The sequence below is a fragment of the Opisthocomus hoazin genome, chromosome 2, assembly GCF_030867145.1.
Source record: "Opisthocomus hoazin isolate bOpiHoa1 chromosome 2, bOpiHoa1.hap1, whole genome shotgun sequence".
Classification (NCBI taxonomy): Eukaryota; Metazoa; Chordata; class Aves; order Opisthocomiformes; family Opisthocomidae; genus Opisthocomus; species Opisthocomus hoazin.
In genome coordinates, this window is record NC_134415.1 from 11,173,609 (window position 1) to 11,190,120 (window position 16,512).

Below are 16,512 nucleotides of genomic sequence, written 5' to 3' on the forward strand. Positions count from 1 at the left end.
GGGTTGGAAGGGACCTCTGTGGGTCATCTAGTCCAATCCTCCTGCCGAAGCAGGGTCACCTGCAGTAGGCTGTAGAGGACCAGCTGCATACTTTCTGTGTTTTACGTTATCCCAGTTATTCAGATACTCTTGTCAAAAATAGAGTGGCTGTGACATTGGTGTAAGTTATGCAGCCAGAAACTCTCATGAGTAGAGTTAGAACTTTTCTTGACTCAGAAACACAAACATTGAAGCCCATCTCCCAACTTTTTTCCTGAGTTTCTTCCACATTCCCATGTGGGGTTTCCACAGAATCCCATTTCTGATCATTATCTTAACAGATTGAAAATAAGTTTGTATAATTAACTGAAAACTATTTGCAGAACAAAGTACTGTGTAAAATGAAAGGGAACAAGCCAATGGCCTGCACTGATTTTTTCTGCTTCACTTACTGAGGATGAATACCAGTGCTAATTTTGATTTACTATGGGTTTAATTCACTCAAAACTCCTGACAGGAGAAGCTGGCTGTATAATATGTAAATATTGCCTAGTTACTTGGATAAATTTCTAAAATACCAACAAATCTTAGTCTAATCAATTCAGGAACTATTTTATTATGCTTTATTATACTGGATGATGTTGATTTCCAGATAGCAAAGAGTATCTTCAAGAATGTCAACAATTTCCAATAATTTCTTTCACACAGGAAAATTACTTCCCTGGCCTCTACCAGTGCTGCTGTGAGGAGCGACATGAGTGCCATTCCAGAGCACAAGAGCAGTAAGGTAGGTATAGTATCTTCCTGAATTCGGTAGCACTCAAAACAAATTTCTGTTTTCATTTTGGTTTTGGTTTTAAAATCCTGTAGCTTACTAAAATTCCTCCATAAAGCCACGCAGAAAACTAAATATCAGGAATTATAGAAATGAATTTTGTTCGCCTACGCTGAATGAGGTGGGGAATTAAGAACACATCCTGTCAGGCAGCTAGCTCTGTGATACATGGAACAGAAGACTGTCAAAGCATTTGTCAGATTCTTATCACTAGCAATTCTAGCTTTGAAATGGGGTACAGAAGAACTCAAAGGGGAAGGTAAAATTGACAAATCATTAAGTGTTTCAGCAGAGCATGGCACTTTCATAGATTCCCAACTAGACACCGGCCTAACTGTCATCCACAAATGAAAGTAGACAGTGTCTTGTGATATGTAGTCATTAGAATAACAAAATGAACAGTTATTTACAGCTTTTAAAAAGATCCCCAGAATCCCAACACATCAAACCTTACAGATCAATAGGTAGGATGAGATTGAAGTGGCTTTTCCTCTTCCATGATACCTCAGACATTCATGGCTGCATAGTTTTTCTGGCCTTATTTGACTTGGCAATTTTTGAGGACAGTATACTGATTACTGTCAGCCTTGGGGATCCTCAGAAGCCTATGTAGTAAGGCACAAATGAAGAACTGTGACAATTCTCACACTGAAGATGCGGATGTGAGTAAATGTTACTGCTATTTATGCACTTTGTTCATCTTTGCTCAAGGCAGCAACAAGACTATATGACTGTTCTGAACTAAACTCTCCAAGCGAGAGATCTAGGTTGCATTCACATGACTGTAAGTGATTGACTTTGCTTGTCCTAAGAAATCAATAACATTCAGCCAAATTTACATTTAGCATGCTCCTAAATTCCAATTAATTTTATCTGTGATCTGTTCACCTGTGATTTTGATTCTCTTTGAATGAAATGTTTGTTTTCACTCAGTGCTGTCCCAGACTGAATGGAAACTGGGGGAATATTTGAATCCTTCAATTTAAAAAAAATTAGGTTCTTAAAATAATTTCAACTAGAGAACTGTTCTTAGTTACACCCAAGTTCTATTTTCTAATTCTGTTACATTTTATTCCTTGCCTTTAGGAAAATGTAAGAAGTGATGAAACTAATACTCAAATAGCAACAGGTATGGAAAGGTGTTTTTCATTCTCTTTGTTGTTGATCCAGAAGTTCTGCCCAGATTACCAGAGAAACTGAGTTTGTCAGTTTGTCTGGCAAGCTGTGTTTAGAATACTTGGGATACCATTAGTATGTGGATGACACACTTCAGCCTATTTTGCTCACCCCTGATTTGCAGTTATTTCCCAAAAGCCAGGCCAGGATGCAGGATACGCAAGGGCTTAATGGCTGACTTAGTAGTAGTAGTCACCATGGATTCACCAAGGGGAAATCATGCTTGACCAGTCTAATAGCTTTCTAAGATGGCATGACTGGCTGGGTAGATGAGAGGAGAGCAGTGGATGTTGTCTACCTTGACTTCAGCAAGGCTTTGACACTGTCTCCCATAACATCCTCATAGGCAAGCTGAAAAAGTGTGGGCTAGATGAGTAGTCAGTGAGGTGGATTGAGAACTGGCTGAATGGCAGAGGTCAGAGAATTGTCATCAGCGGCACTGAGTCTAGTTGGAGGCCTGTCACTAGTGGAGTCCCTCAGGGGTCAGTACTGGGCCCAGTCTTGTTCAACTTCTCCATTAATGAACTGGATGAAGAGTTAGAGTGTAACCTCAGCAAGTTTGCTGATGACACCAAACTGGGAGGAGTGGTGGATACACCAGAAGGCTGTGCTGCCATTCAGTGAGACCTGGACAGGCTGGAGAGTTGGGAGCAGAGGAGCCTAATGAAATTTAACACGGGCAAGTGCAGAGTCCTGCACCTGGGGAGGAACAACCGCATGCATCAGTACAGGCTCGGGGTGGACCTGCTGAAGAGCAGCTCTGTGGAGAGGGACCTGGGAGTGCTGGGGGATGACAGGTTAGCCATGAGCCAGCAGTGTGTCCTGGTTCAAGAAGGCCAATGGTATCCTGGCGTACATTAAGAAGAGAGTGGCCAGCAGGTCAAGGGAGGTTCTTCTCCCCCTCTGCTCTGCCCTAGTGAGGCCCCATCTGGAGTCCTGCATCCAGTTCGAGGCTCCCCAGTTCAAGAAAGATGAAGAGCTACTGGAGAGAGTCCAGCGGAGGGCTACGAGGATGGTGAGGGGACTGGAGCGTCTCTCCTATGAGGAAAGACTGAGGGAGCTGGGCTTGTTTAGCCTGAAGCAGAGAAGGCTAAGAGGGGACCTAATATATGCTTACAAATATCTCAAGGGTGGGTGTGAAGAGGATGGGGCCCAGCGACAGGACAAGGGGCAATGGGCACAAACTGAAGCACAGGAAGTTCTGTCTGAACATGAGGAAGAACTTCTTCCCTCTGAGGGTGACAGAGCCCTGGAACAGGCTGCCCAGGGAGGTTGTGGATTTTCCTTCTCTGGAGATATTCAAGACCCGCCTGGACAAGGTCCTGTGCAGCCTGGTGTAGGTGACTCTGCTTTGGCAGGAGGGTTGGACTAGATGACCCACAGAGGTCCCTTCCAACCCCTACCATTCTGTGATTCTGTGATTCTGTGACTTTTCTAAACAGACATGATGCTGAAAACCCTGCAGAACTCTGGTATGCAAACTATACACACTTCCACATAAATATTCGAGCAATGAATTATTGAAATGGTGTAGCAAGAGCCAACTTGAGTCAAACATGAATGAATGGCCTCACAGAGAAAATCTTCCAAAGCAGATGGAATTTTAGAAGGAAAAATCTTCCTTATCGTATATATCCTTAAAACAACAAAAACAAGAGAGAGCCAAGTGCTTAAGAGTTAAAATTGTGCAAAAGGAGTCGGTGAATTTGCAAGAAGCAAATCCTCTAGATTCTTCTGAATCCTTCAGACATCCTCTGCTGGAAAGCAGACTTTCCCAATGACAAGAAATTTTCTCAACTGAAATGTGGATTTAAGCTGAATTTATTCTGCGTATAAATATGCCCTGAAACCAGAATATCCCTAAGCCTTGTAGCCGGTCAATGAAATAGACACTCATGATAGGTCCTGCATCTACTGAATGTCCATTTCACTGAGGACCTTCATAGGTCCCCCCAGCATCTCTAGCTCTGGGGAAGTTGCATCAGGAACTCAAAAAAGTTTATCTGTGACCACCACCTTGAATTTAGCAGAAGTTTTGTACTGGAGAAGTAAGTATAGAAATCTATGATTCCAGACTTGTGAAGAGTCATTTAGTTATTAAACTTCACTTCATTTCTGAATTCATAGTAATCTCTGGAAGCCTCACGCAGGGGCCACAGAAACTGCCTCTCAGCTGTCCTGATGACCACTGCCTTGTACTCCTCCACTCTCGCTGTTGCTTGCAGTTTTTGTGAAATCTTTTGCTGTGTTCTAAATAAGATTCCCCCACATCATGGAGCAACAGTTCTGGCTGGTTTAGATAAGATCATGAAGACTGTTCTAATTTCTTTTCAGTTGTCTTTTATCCATATCTGTAATGTTTTCCGAGTAATGCCGTCTTGATGATGGAGTTTATTTTCAAATTTATTTTTTTCTAGTGGTATGTAATTTCTGTGCATTTAAAAACAGTACTAAAAATTGTTGAGAAAATGTATGATCACTTGTGTTCCAAAACAGAAGACACAACCGAGTATAAGAATATCCAATACTTGAAGATGAATGTACAGTTATCCAAAGCTGTAGCAGGACACTCACCAATACTGGCTTCTGCTCATGAAAACGGCTGTATTTGCCTATGGAGTATCCAGGTAGCTACCTCAATGTCTTTGCAGTGGGACTGAACCATTGAGAAGATAATTCTACTAATCTTTGGAAACATACTTTTAACTAGCAATTGCAGCAGCCGATATATTACTGCATGTTTTGGTTAATAGTTTCTTCCACAGGCACAAATTAGTTCTGCTTTAATAACTGTAGCAGGGATTAATGACAAGTGGTAAATGAAGAAAACTGATTTGAAATAATTATAACAAAAACTGACTGTAAAGTTACGTGAAAGTCTAGAAGTTGATTTTTCACCTACAGTATTTACCTTCCAAGAAAAGATGATAGGCAAGGCAGAGTGCCCTACTCTCAGAAGAGGAGAAATACGTCTGGAACATTGCACAAGCCAGCTAGCCCTAGTAGAGTTACAAACCAGGAGAGAATAGTATCCTAACACATAGTGTCTACAGCTATAATCAGCTTGTAAAGCCAGTCATGCAACAGAATGCCAATGGCTTAGTTGTCATATCACCTCAGATCTGTAAGACTCTATTCCAGAAAACATGTTACTCTAAACAAGAGATACAAAGCAAATGCAGCAAGAAAGGGGAGTACCATGATATGACTGGGTAATACTGGTCATTGTGGCAGACAGTGATGACAATACATCAGCCATGTAAGGCTTTAACAGGAATCCCAGCCAAGGCAACTCACAGGGAGAATTTTTCAGAAAGGTGATGAGGTAGCTTTGCAGATGTTTCATGCAAAAATAGAATATGATGGCAAATGACCCCACGTGCAGTAGGTGTGGGCTTTGTTGAGTTTTGTTTTCTTCACAGTTGATATATTAGTGTGCTTAGATTCCTGTAGGAATCTCCAAGTTCAAATGATGGTGATGTCATTACTGGCATGATTGTCATCATCTTTACATGGATGACAGAGTCAGGAATCTCCTTGTCAGAAAGACATTCTCCCTCACCTCCTTGTAAACCTCAAAGGCAGTAAGGGAGAAAGTCTACTGATGCTTACATGAGAAATCAAACAAGTTGGTGGAGGGGACATCATGGGACCATTTCCAGCAAGAAATAACATTTCAGTAGCAAATGAGATGCATACTGATGATATTCCACAGCAAATGAGAGGTAAGTGGTGAAGGGTAGGTACAGCTAGACTGAATTGCGTGAAGAGTGAAGTAGCTTGTTCTTTTGACATAGAAGAGACAACAATTCAGAAGAATACACTCCAGCTATCTTGGTCATTCAGTAGATTAGGAAACTACCTTTTTAGCAGCTTTCTGAGTAGATGTGAGCTGAGTAATGCTGAATAGATCAAACGAATAGCACTCAACTTCCAATGCATTGATTGTTATTTATTTTCATGTAGATATTATAAAGAGAAATATGAGTTTGTTTATTTATTTATTTCAGGGAAGCTTAGTGAAAGAACTTCTGCCATTTTCAAAATATCCATCAGTTCCTCTGACAGCACTGTGTACAGACATCTTCACTAAAATACTTTCGGCAGGCAGTAAAGGTGAGTAAACATGTTAGTCATTCTGTTCAGGACAGTCTGTAGGACCACAAAGCATCATGCTGTAAACATGCCAGAAAGGCAGAAACGAAGGTCCAAATGCTGCCAGACTTTCTCCACCAAAGCTATAATTAAATAATTGAAAAAGGTATTTTCTAGTATGAAAGGACAGTAGATTAAAGCTTATTGTTAATAGCATTATCAGTAGAATTGTTTTCATAAAGCCCATTACAATTTTCTTTGTTCACAAGCCCTGCATATACTTACCACCTGAATTACTGTATTAATAACAAGGGCAAAGATTACTGCTAAGAACAAGCAAAAATTTCACATCCATTGTAATAAAACTAAATAGAAAACTGCAGCTGTGGCTGTACCAAGAGCCATGATTCAGACACTGGCATGGAGTGTGCAGTAATGGCTTCAGCATTACGCTGCTATATAAGGAGAAAAAGCACTTGTGGTCTGTGCTGGCAGCTCATTGTTAGACTTTTAATTTCACACCAAATCTGGCTTTCATTTAGCAGAAAGTCCAAGAGCTTATCTGCTGTCTGATTCTCCTCCAGACCTTTAGAATCACCCTGACAATATTCCTTTTCTGCATCTGTCATATGAGATTTTTGTCCTTTAACATGTCACTTTTCTTCTAAAATACCTATCAATAAGAACTGTTTCCTGCCAGCTTCCTGCTCTTATGCTGTCAAAAGTTGGATGGAGCAATTTTTTTTCCCATTTGTTTCAGAACTGAGCAGTAGCTTGACATTGATGCTGTAAATGAAAAGTAGTTTCCACTCCCCGTTGATTCAAATCAGCAAATGAGTTGAGGAAGACTGCATGCACTGAACAGGAATTTAATTAGTTACGGAAAAGTATCCACCCTATTACCTATTCATCTGAAACTCTCCCTTTGTCCTTTTGTGTTTGTGCCACTGTGTATTTGCTTTTCATGCTTTCCGCACCCTTCTCTTTTATCTGCAGCACTACTACCAATTTCTTCTTGCCACTGCAGATTTTTCCTTTTTAGGAAAAAGTCAACTTCTTTGTCAGCCTCCTTGCTTGCTCGCAAATGTACAGTGCTAGAAACTAGATGTGACCAGTATGAAGGTTGGATTACACAAAAGATTCCTGTGTCTAGTAGTAGAAACAAGAGATGCAAGGCAACTTCATCAGAGAAGAGGGAGCCTGGGCAGGAAACTGAGTGGTTGTGGGTCATAAAGGAAAATCGTTCTTTGGTTCTAGCTTCAGATGAGTGTACTAGAAGGTTGTAAAACATGAAGCTTTCATTACACATGCAATTAATCAAATTTTCTTCATTTTACCAGGACTGAAAAACAGTTTAATCCCCAGGAACCTCTCATATCTGGATCATGCAATAGATAACTGTCTTGACAAGATGACTCTTATTTGTTATTCATGTCATTTAAAGAAAAAAATTTACAGTATTCTTTCCATTTCAAACCTATGCAGTTAATGACACATTGCTACAAAGAGTATATATTTTTCTTTGCATATTAATGAATAGTCCATTATTTTCTACTCTGTACTTGACAATGAGATAGTGACATTCACTGTAAAGTAACAGACCTGTAATTTTTGCTTCATTCTGCCCAGTGTTTACCAAGAGCATATGGTAGCAACAAGTGAATGTGTATCACTAATAAAATTTATTGATGTTTTGCTTTCTCCTTTCTTAAACAGGGGGACATATTATGCGCTGGAGCATTGCCTCATTCTTAGAAGATCCACAAAATAGCAAAAATGTAAGGCAAAATCTGACAGATTTTCTTAACTTGAACAGTATACCAGGGTAAGACAAACAGAAAAAAATAGATTCAATGCTCTATGAGGACTAAAAATGTTTCCTGCACATAAAAGTCTTGTCTTTTGCTTGAAATAATAACTTGATGCTGTGAAAAACAACAAAAATGTAAGTAAAATAGTTAGCATTATGCCATGGTGTTCAAAGAGGCTACGTTAAGAATGGATTTATCCATGTCCCCTGAGTGGTGTTTCTACCATATGCCATTTTCAGGCTGTTTCATGGAAGGACTACTTTTTCACCTCCTTTAATTTTCAGAAAGCCATGCTGATAAATCCACTAAGCTAGCAACCACGGTGGCATACAGAACCACCTGAAATGTGGTTATGTTGCTTTTCTCTCTCAGCAAATAAAGGAGGAGCTCTGCTGGAGGGCACACTCTTCTGAAGTGGTTGACTTATTTCATGAAGAGGAGAAAAATGTGGTAGTGACAGCATCTACTGATGGTTCAGTCAGGTACAAATATGACCAATACTTCTTAGTGCTATGGAAAATCAGTTAAACTGTCTCCAAAGTTCCTCTTCTTGCTGGACTTGTATATAAGGTAGAAGGTAAATAAAATACAATATTGGGTGCCTTTTCTGTCTGCACCTGAAATAGCTAATTTTTTAATGTAACATTTCAGTTTTCTCAGGAAGTCAGACCTTATGCAGACTGTCATTTTCTTTCAGCAAGGTGGCCTTGAATGTATAGGTAACAGCTCTATCATTTTAGAAATTACCTCCTGTTGTAATCATATTTCAGCTTTCAATACTTGTTAAATCGACATTGGTCCTAAACATTGCATCTAACCAGTGCTTACGCAGTTAAACCATTGCAGTCTGAAGATGCTTTACAGACAATTGTAATTCCTTCTTGGCTAACTAGTATATTTGAAGGGTTTTCCTTGGGATTCGAGGGAGAATTCATGAGGAAATTTTGTGTAAATCCTGCTCTGGTGGCAGCACCTTACTGTAGGAGCAACTCAGGATATTGGTGTCTTTACTCCTCAGTTTCATAATTACAAAGATTAACTGTTTGTTTGTTTTCTGATTTTTACAACATCCTTCTGAGATTTTTTCAGTCTCAAGTTACTTACATTACAAACAGTGAACTTCAATCTCATTAATTTTTTTTCTTTATGACTAGCATACTGAACTCTAGAACAGTGCTGCAGAACTTGATCAAGTAGACAGGTATTGTCTCACTTTTGTTCCACTTCAAAAAGCACCCATTTTTCCTTTCTGTCCCACTGCTTCTACTACGTCTGTAGGCTCTGGCATGCCACGAAAGGGTACTATCTTGGTTACCTCGGACAACCCAGGAAGTTTGAATTATCAGATATCAGTTGGTTGATTTTGCCTTGTGATGTTAGTAACTTTCCTACTATAACTGAAGAGGAAAGCAAGCATATGGAAAAGAAGAAGCATTTGGAATATCCTCTCATGCTGGACAGGGACAAGTAAGATCTCATACATTTACACACATGTATGATTGGGGGAAATGTTCTGAAAATATACTTAAAAAGCACTTTTCACCTGAAGGTCAGAAAAAATAATAGTATTTCCTACAAGTTACTTAGAAAAATCCCTTTAAAAATGTTTTTACACAGCATGGATAAATCTCTGAATTGTTATGACTAGATGACAGTCAGGATTAGGGGATGTTCAGGATTTGAATTCAGTAATAGTGATGACTAGATAATTGTCTCAGTTTTTTGCCTAATTAGAGTCTGTATGTTATGTACACTATTCAGGTTAGCAACCTGTTTCCTTTCCAGTTCCACAAGCTGATACATTTCTGGGATCCCCAAAAATTATTGAAAAAGGTTAACGTAAATAGTTTCAACCCAAACCCAAATCCTTCTGTAAGAATAAACCCAGTTTAATTTTTCCTTTAAAAACTCCCCTTCTTAAATTTGCTCGGATATTATGGATACATTCACATACCTCTCTCTGATCATGACATTCTAACACTGGCATAAATGTTGTGTGTTCAATATCAGTGCTGGGCCTCTCTCCTTCTAGTTAGAGTTCCCAAGGGATGTGAGTTATTTACAAGTCAAGCCAGAGAGCCTTGGCCCTCTAGCTTGAATCATATTCCTAGTCCTGGAGCTCCCAGGTTCATTAGTCAGTGGGTTGACCAAATGAACACAAATACGGAAGCAGGCATCTTCAGAGGCAGCATGTATAGTGCCTTCAGTAACAAAACGGTCCAAATTGGGAAAAAATTATTTCAGGGCTTAAAAAGTCATGCACACTTTAGGGGTAAGGTTTCGTATACCATCTGCATTCTTAGGCTGCCCTTCAACCAAAGCACTTTGGGACAATGGGAAATCTCTAAGGTGCTTTACTGTTATCCCATTTAGGTCAGTATCCTGCTAACACTTACTATTCCACAGAGTTCTTACTAATGTGAGTAGTCCCACTGAAGTCAGAACAGTAACTCGTCAATATAGAGAAGTGCTCGGCTGTGTGTGAAGGACTAACCCCTGCAGTGCTTTTGAATAGTCAGCAGCTAGTTTGAAACCTCTGGGCTCAAAGATACTATAATTAAGCCAGCTAACCTTAAAGAAAAATTCTGTTAATGACATGTCTTTGTCAAACTGTAACTACTTTTTGAGGACTCTTCAAATATTTCAGTAAAGGAGAATGGCTATCATACATTTAAAATACATTAATTTAAACAGACTGGAAACAAATGAGAAGCCTGCTTAGCTGTGCAAAGAACTGAAAAAAAGGCTGCCACACGCTGCGCAACAGAAAGTTTCAGTCTTATCATTCTATATACCCTATGTGCTGTCACCTCAAGAGTAACTTGATTGCTCTGGATTAATTGTACCAAACAGTATAACGGATAGCTAGCCAACCATCACCCAAAAGGCTGTGTTACTTATGGATGCTAGGCTTTGTTCTTTACAGGATATGGAAGCTTCTCTTGGGTCAAGTCAGTTATCTTCATGATGCTACTACAATTTGCTTATTGCATAGCTGTCATACAAGTGACTAAGATATTATTTTAGAATTTCAATTATCAAATCAAGTTATAGATGTTATTAACAGATATTCCCCAAATGCATATACCTGAAAAGGTACAAACCCAGCTGAACAGCATAGGTGCTTACAGTTTAAACAAGTGGCTCGGGTGACCTATTGCAAAATGTCTGCAGGTAGATAGACCCACATAGAAGAAAAGTCTCAGTTTCTCTCTAATTCCTTAACTTGTATGATCTGACTTAATTTTTCTGATTATAAATGAAACTGTGTTAATCTACACTAACAGATACTAACAGATTTCTTGTGATTAACTTTGGAAACCAGATATACGAGCAGAGGAAACCTTCTTTGTTATGAAAATGGCATACAGGAATTGTAGTCAGAATTGACAGAAATGCTGAAAAGCCATTATCAGATAGTGAGTTAGCACCCAGCTGTGGTAACTAGGGGTTTTAATATTAACATTTCCAGCCTTCTAAAGATGACAAGCCAGTATCTGGATTGACAAAGTGTTAAGTGAAGCATTTTGTGACACCTATCAAGGTCCTAATATAAATTATATTTTGAAGATATATGGAATAACTTCAAAATAATTTTATTTTGGAGCAAGCTAAGAATGTTGCATTTAAAAATGCCATTTTGATAGGAGCATCAGATTTTTTCTGTCTTGTGTGTGCAGGTGGAAGTCACTCACTAGATCACCTTCAGACTTAGAAAAGCCGAAACACGTGGACATAATTCAGGACTTGAAGTTTTTCAAATCTCTGGCTTCTCCAAAGGTAGCTAATGTATATGAAAAATTTGTTTCTGTTCTTTGCAACATATAGGAAATACAATTGTATTTCTAATTTGGAAATTAGCCATAAATAACCCCACATATCCTTCTGTCATGATTTAACCCAGCAGCCAGCAACTAGGACCACACAGCCGCTCAAATCCCGCAGTGGGATGGGGAGGAGAATGCACAAAAAGTAAAACTTGTGGATTGAGTTAAAGATGGTTTAATAAGACAACAAAGGGAATAATAATAATAAAGAATATGCAAAACAAGCTATACAGGATACAATTTTTCACACTGCCTGATGACCGATTGCACAGCCAGTCCCTGAGTAGCAATTGTTGAGCCCATGGATTTCCCAGAGCTCACAAATTTTGTGGATTTCGCCGAACTCAAGAATTTTGCAGAACTTGCCGAACTCACGGAAAAAGACTGAACTCCTGGAAAAAGTATGAACTCACAGAAAAGACTGAACTCACAGAAAAAGAGAGTTCCTGCCCCCCAGCCAACCCCCATTTATAAACTGAGCATGACGCCTATGGTATGGAATATTTCCATGGGCCAGCTTGGGCCAGCTGCCTGGCTGTGCTCCCTCCCAGCTCCTGCACTTCTGCTAATTAGCCCAACCTGGGAAACTGAAAAAAATCCTTGATTTCTTAGCAACAACTGAAAACTTCAGTGTATTATCAACATTATTCTCATACCAAATGCAAAACAGAGCAGCTATTGGGAAGAAAATTAACTCTATCATCCCAGCCAAAACCAGGACACCTTCTCATTCAGCGGACAAGCTAGAACAAAAATGAACAGAGGGACTGAAAAAACCTCTCCGGTTTTCATTCTCATTGTTTCACACTTCCAAATTCCAATTTAGGATGGAATTTGTTTGGTTTAACAGCATTAAAAAACTCTAGAATTTTCACATGCTTCAACAGAAATCCTAAATGTCTTAAGTTTACTTTAAGGAAGTGTGAAAATACTAGAACAACAGTGAATCCCTAGTTATACACAATAGTTCTTTCAGGGTTCCCATGAAATCAGAAATCAGGAGAGTTCTGAGTTAGTTTAGATATTGTTTTGAGTATTTTCTACAACTCGAATTGCATAATGGTGGAGCTCCTCTATCTTTACCTGGGTTAGCCCTTAAAAGTCATGGGAACACATGAAACTTCTTCTCTTGCAGTTGCAGAAGAAAAGGAAAAATACAAATCCTATGTCCACTTGCTAAAAAAGCTTTCATTAACACCTTTCTGACCATTTTTCCTCAAAGGTTAGTGGTCAACAGCTAGTGAGGGATGGTACTGTGAGTCTGCTATGTACCACAGTCAGATACTCTACTGTGGTCAGCTAGGTCCAAACAGTAGTCAGTAAAAGACAACATTACTCCATGTGACCAGCTACTTTTCTCTGTGTACCTTGGGTGAAGGGATGACAACATGGTTGGAGCACACCTCTCCACTGTTTATTGCCCTGCCTTGCCAGCCATTTATTCCTTTCTCACTTGTCTTTGCCGGCTGAGGCACCAATGATATGAGATCAGCTCTCGTCTTGTCTGGGTGCTTGACTATTTGAAGCTAGCAGGTTACTTTCTGCTAAGCAAAGGTAGTCAAGCATGCAGTTTCAAGGCATTCCATCATTCCACCGGTGTAATAGGAGAGAACAGTGTTAGTGGGAAAAATATGACGATGATGGGTCTAAAACATGAGATTTACTGTAGCAAAGTCAGCAGTTGAGTACATTGTGGGACAAGTCAGTAGACGTAGGCTCTGCTTTGGGTTTTACCCAGCCATTTGAAAAGAGGACTCACTGGAGGTCTCATAGCAGAAGATACTGCATACACATTAGCACTGGAGTCCCCTCTTGACTGAGCTTTTGATGAGAAAAAGGTTTGATTTACTATCATTTGCCTTAGAGCAGAACAAACCAGTGGAATTCAGCTTGCACTTCAGACTGGAGGCGGGCTATTTCAGAGGCTCTGCTAATACCTAGAGCATATGATTAGCTCACTTTCTGAAATGGGTAATGGCTACTAATTAATGCACATGAGTAATGCTTAGGATTGACAGTCACTGCGAGAGATTCCTTTAGGAATGTTTTACATTGTTGAAGACGTGATATCTCTTACACTGTTACTACTAGAGCACACTCAGTAATATATTAGTCAGACCATGAAAAAATGTAAATAGAAAATCTCTGTACAATGTACCATTCCAAATTAAGCTCATATTTTCTAATTTGATGAAAACATGAGTTCTTTACACTATTTCAAGCTGTAGGTGTATTATTTTTTCTTTTTGGATGACCATAAACTGGCTTCCTAGGGTAAAATCACAGCTATATCATGTAAAGATGGTTTCATTTCCTGCCCTGTCCATAAGCATACTACCTAAGTAAGTCTCAGGATTCATGTGAGTGTGGATGAACTGTCATGGTACCTGAGGTATTTTCACAAATTCAAAGCTTTCAACAGTTAAACAGTTCATCTGCATCTTTCCCAACTGCCTGTTGAAGTGTTTGTGATTTGCAAAGCCCAGCAGAAGGACAGCCAGACTGACAGCCCTGTGATGAAGCCATCATCTAGGAGGGAGTTCCTACTGCATTACCCCTTTGCTAGACTTCCACTGTCCTCTGATAGCATGTGTCCACCAAACCTGACAAGTACCCTGAAAATTATTCCTTTACTGAGCTTACCCAAGGTGTTAATAGGTGAAGGAACTAAGTAAGTGCTAAACCTAGCTTTAACTTATGTGATAAAAAGCATTTTGGTATTAACTGTCTTGATTTTATGCCCCTTGGGAAGCTGGAATTTTGCTGGTTACGCATTTACTATAGCAGAAGAATGATCCCCTCCTAATTAAGAAAAAAAGTTCAAGGCAGCCTTTACATGGTACAAAGAAAACCTGTGCATGAACCATAATCTCTCTGCATAGTAATGACACACATATCTTCAGGCAACATGAATGTTACCATGCAGTTCAATAACAGAAGTAATGTCTTCATTACCTTTTGTCTTCAGCTAGTAATGCACTGACTTTGGCTTCCCTTGATCAGATCCATAGAAAACCTTTGGAAAGTTTCAAGTCTGAAAACAGAGAGGCTGGTGCAGTATTTGGGTGTCTTCCTACATACAAGGTAAGCACAAATGTTTTCTACCTTATGTGGTGGCATTCATACAGCAGGAGCCATCAGCACTATTAAATTACTACAATCACGTACTCTGACGTTCTATTGTTAACTATCTGCTTCTCAATTTCAATTTCTAACATGGTTTGCATTACTACCAATCCAACTCCATTCTCCATTTGGCAGAAGCTTGAGAAGCCAGTTGAAGAGAGCATGCCACAAAGTGAGTATTCCAGACATTTACTTCTGTTCAACCTCATGTCATTAAATTTTTTGCTCAGATTCAACTCTTTTAGCCAGTCCAAAAACTATTGATTCTTATCTGCACAAAGCTTTGGCTATTATAAGTTAATACTGTTTTATGGGTACTATTGCTTTGATTTATTGCAAGCTGTCTAGCAAGGCTTCCTGGGTTGTTCCTTCTATGGGGACAGACCAGAATGTCCACAGCCTTGTCTACCCTACCTATCATAGGGTGAAAAAGTCACCACTAGAAGAGGTGCTGATCTCTTTCTATAGAGGGTACCTAGAGAACCAGGTTGTATAAGACTCCTAACATCTAGATGGCTAATTAGGTGGGATGAATAGGGTACTCTGCATTCAGATATATATGATAATACTTGTGCATGCAGCATTACAGAGTACCTCAGAAAACAGAAAACTTGGGAGCACAATGTTCAAATAGTTGGCACATATGGTATTCTTCTGACTGTTAATGTGCCTTTGAAATCTATGTCTCATTTTCTTCCAGAAGAAGAAAATAAAATACAGGGGTCTTGTGCCTCGGCAAGTTAGGAGCAACTACACTGAAGCCAACGGCACTGTAATGGATTTACAATAAAATGAGATCAGACTTACTCTGTGAGCTGCATGCTCAACAAATAATTTTTCGTCTGTGCTGTTCAAAAATGCTGTCAAAGTGGTCTGTTCACCTGAATACATTAATTAGTTCTTGAAATTTTGTAATTTATTTTTTAAAGGTCTTCAGTGGAACAAAGCTGAGATGTCCAGTCACACTGGATGGACAATGGAGACAGGTTTCACTGGAGAATAGGGTCAAGACAAATAAACATAATGTCCATCTTCAGAAAAGTGGATTATCAGGTTCCTTATTTCATTTTTTCTGTGTTTTTTTCTATTATATTTAAATCCATCTCATTATTAAGTAGAATATATAGAAATCAAATCTTAAGTTCTATTCTAGTCCTTCATGCAGAGAAAAAAATCTAATAAAGCCAGCACATGATTATAACAAGATGCTCATAGAAAAGCCCATCTCACTCCACTTTTTGATAGTTAAGAAGGAAATGCACCTTACTGTGATTAACTGCTTAAAGATTCAGAGACGTAAATCTTTAAAATGCTTCCTTTGCTAGCCATACAGACTTCCCTGAGGAACAAGAAATGTTATTCCAGTGGTATTGCTCTGACCTTTCTTGCATGTTTCAGGAACTTTGGTGTCCTTGGATAGTCAAAGAGTTGATGGGGTGTTCCGTAGGTGGCACACATGCCGCGGTATCCTAGTCAAACGTCTTCTTCCAGAAACATTTAGATTTCCTTGTTAATCATGTGGAGATAAGACAGAAGGAAAGTTGAGAACTAGGTTCAAATAATGAGAAACAGCTCTATTTAAAGATACCTGGATTTAGGTCACAGCATCATAGAACATGCCATCTTCCCCCAGCTACAGAAGGCATCACGCTCGCAGGCTCTT

The 16,512-nt window shown here is 39.4% G+C and overlaps 1 protein-coding gene across 1 annotated transcript in view; it reads left to right on the forward strand.

Annotated features, from left to right (window-relative positions):
* Window positions 1-15,852, forward strand: part of WDR64 (WD repeat domain 64) — a 76,766-nt gene extending 60,914 nt beyond the window's left edge. The window contains exons 19-29 of the mRNA XM_075444226.1: window positions 688-766; window positions 1,901-1,943; window positions 4,439-4,617; window positions 6,001-6,106; window positions 7,802-7,863; window positions 8,269-8,378; window positions 9,175-9,363; window positions 11,577-11,676; window positions 14,727-14,807; window positions 14,988-15,021; window positions 15,779-15,852. Of these exons, the coding sequence (XP_075300341.1) occupies window positions 688-766; window positions 1,901-1,943; window positions 4,439-4,617; window positions 6,001-6,106; window positions 7,802-7,863; window positions 8,269-8,378; window positions 9,175-9,363; window positions 11,577-11,676; window positions 14,727-14,807; window positions 14,988-15,021; window positions 15,779-15,852 (1,057 nt within the window). The remainder of the gene's footprint in view (window positions 1-687; window positions 767-1,900; window positions 1,944-4,438; window positions 4,618-6,000; window positions 6,107-7,801; window positions 7,864-8,268; window positions 8,379-9,174; window positions 9,364-11,576; window positions 11,677-14,726; window positions 14,808-14,987; window positions 15,022-15,778) is intronic.
* The last annotated feature ends 660 nt before the right edge of the window (window positions 15,853-16,512 follow it).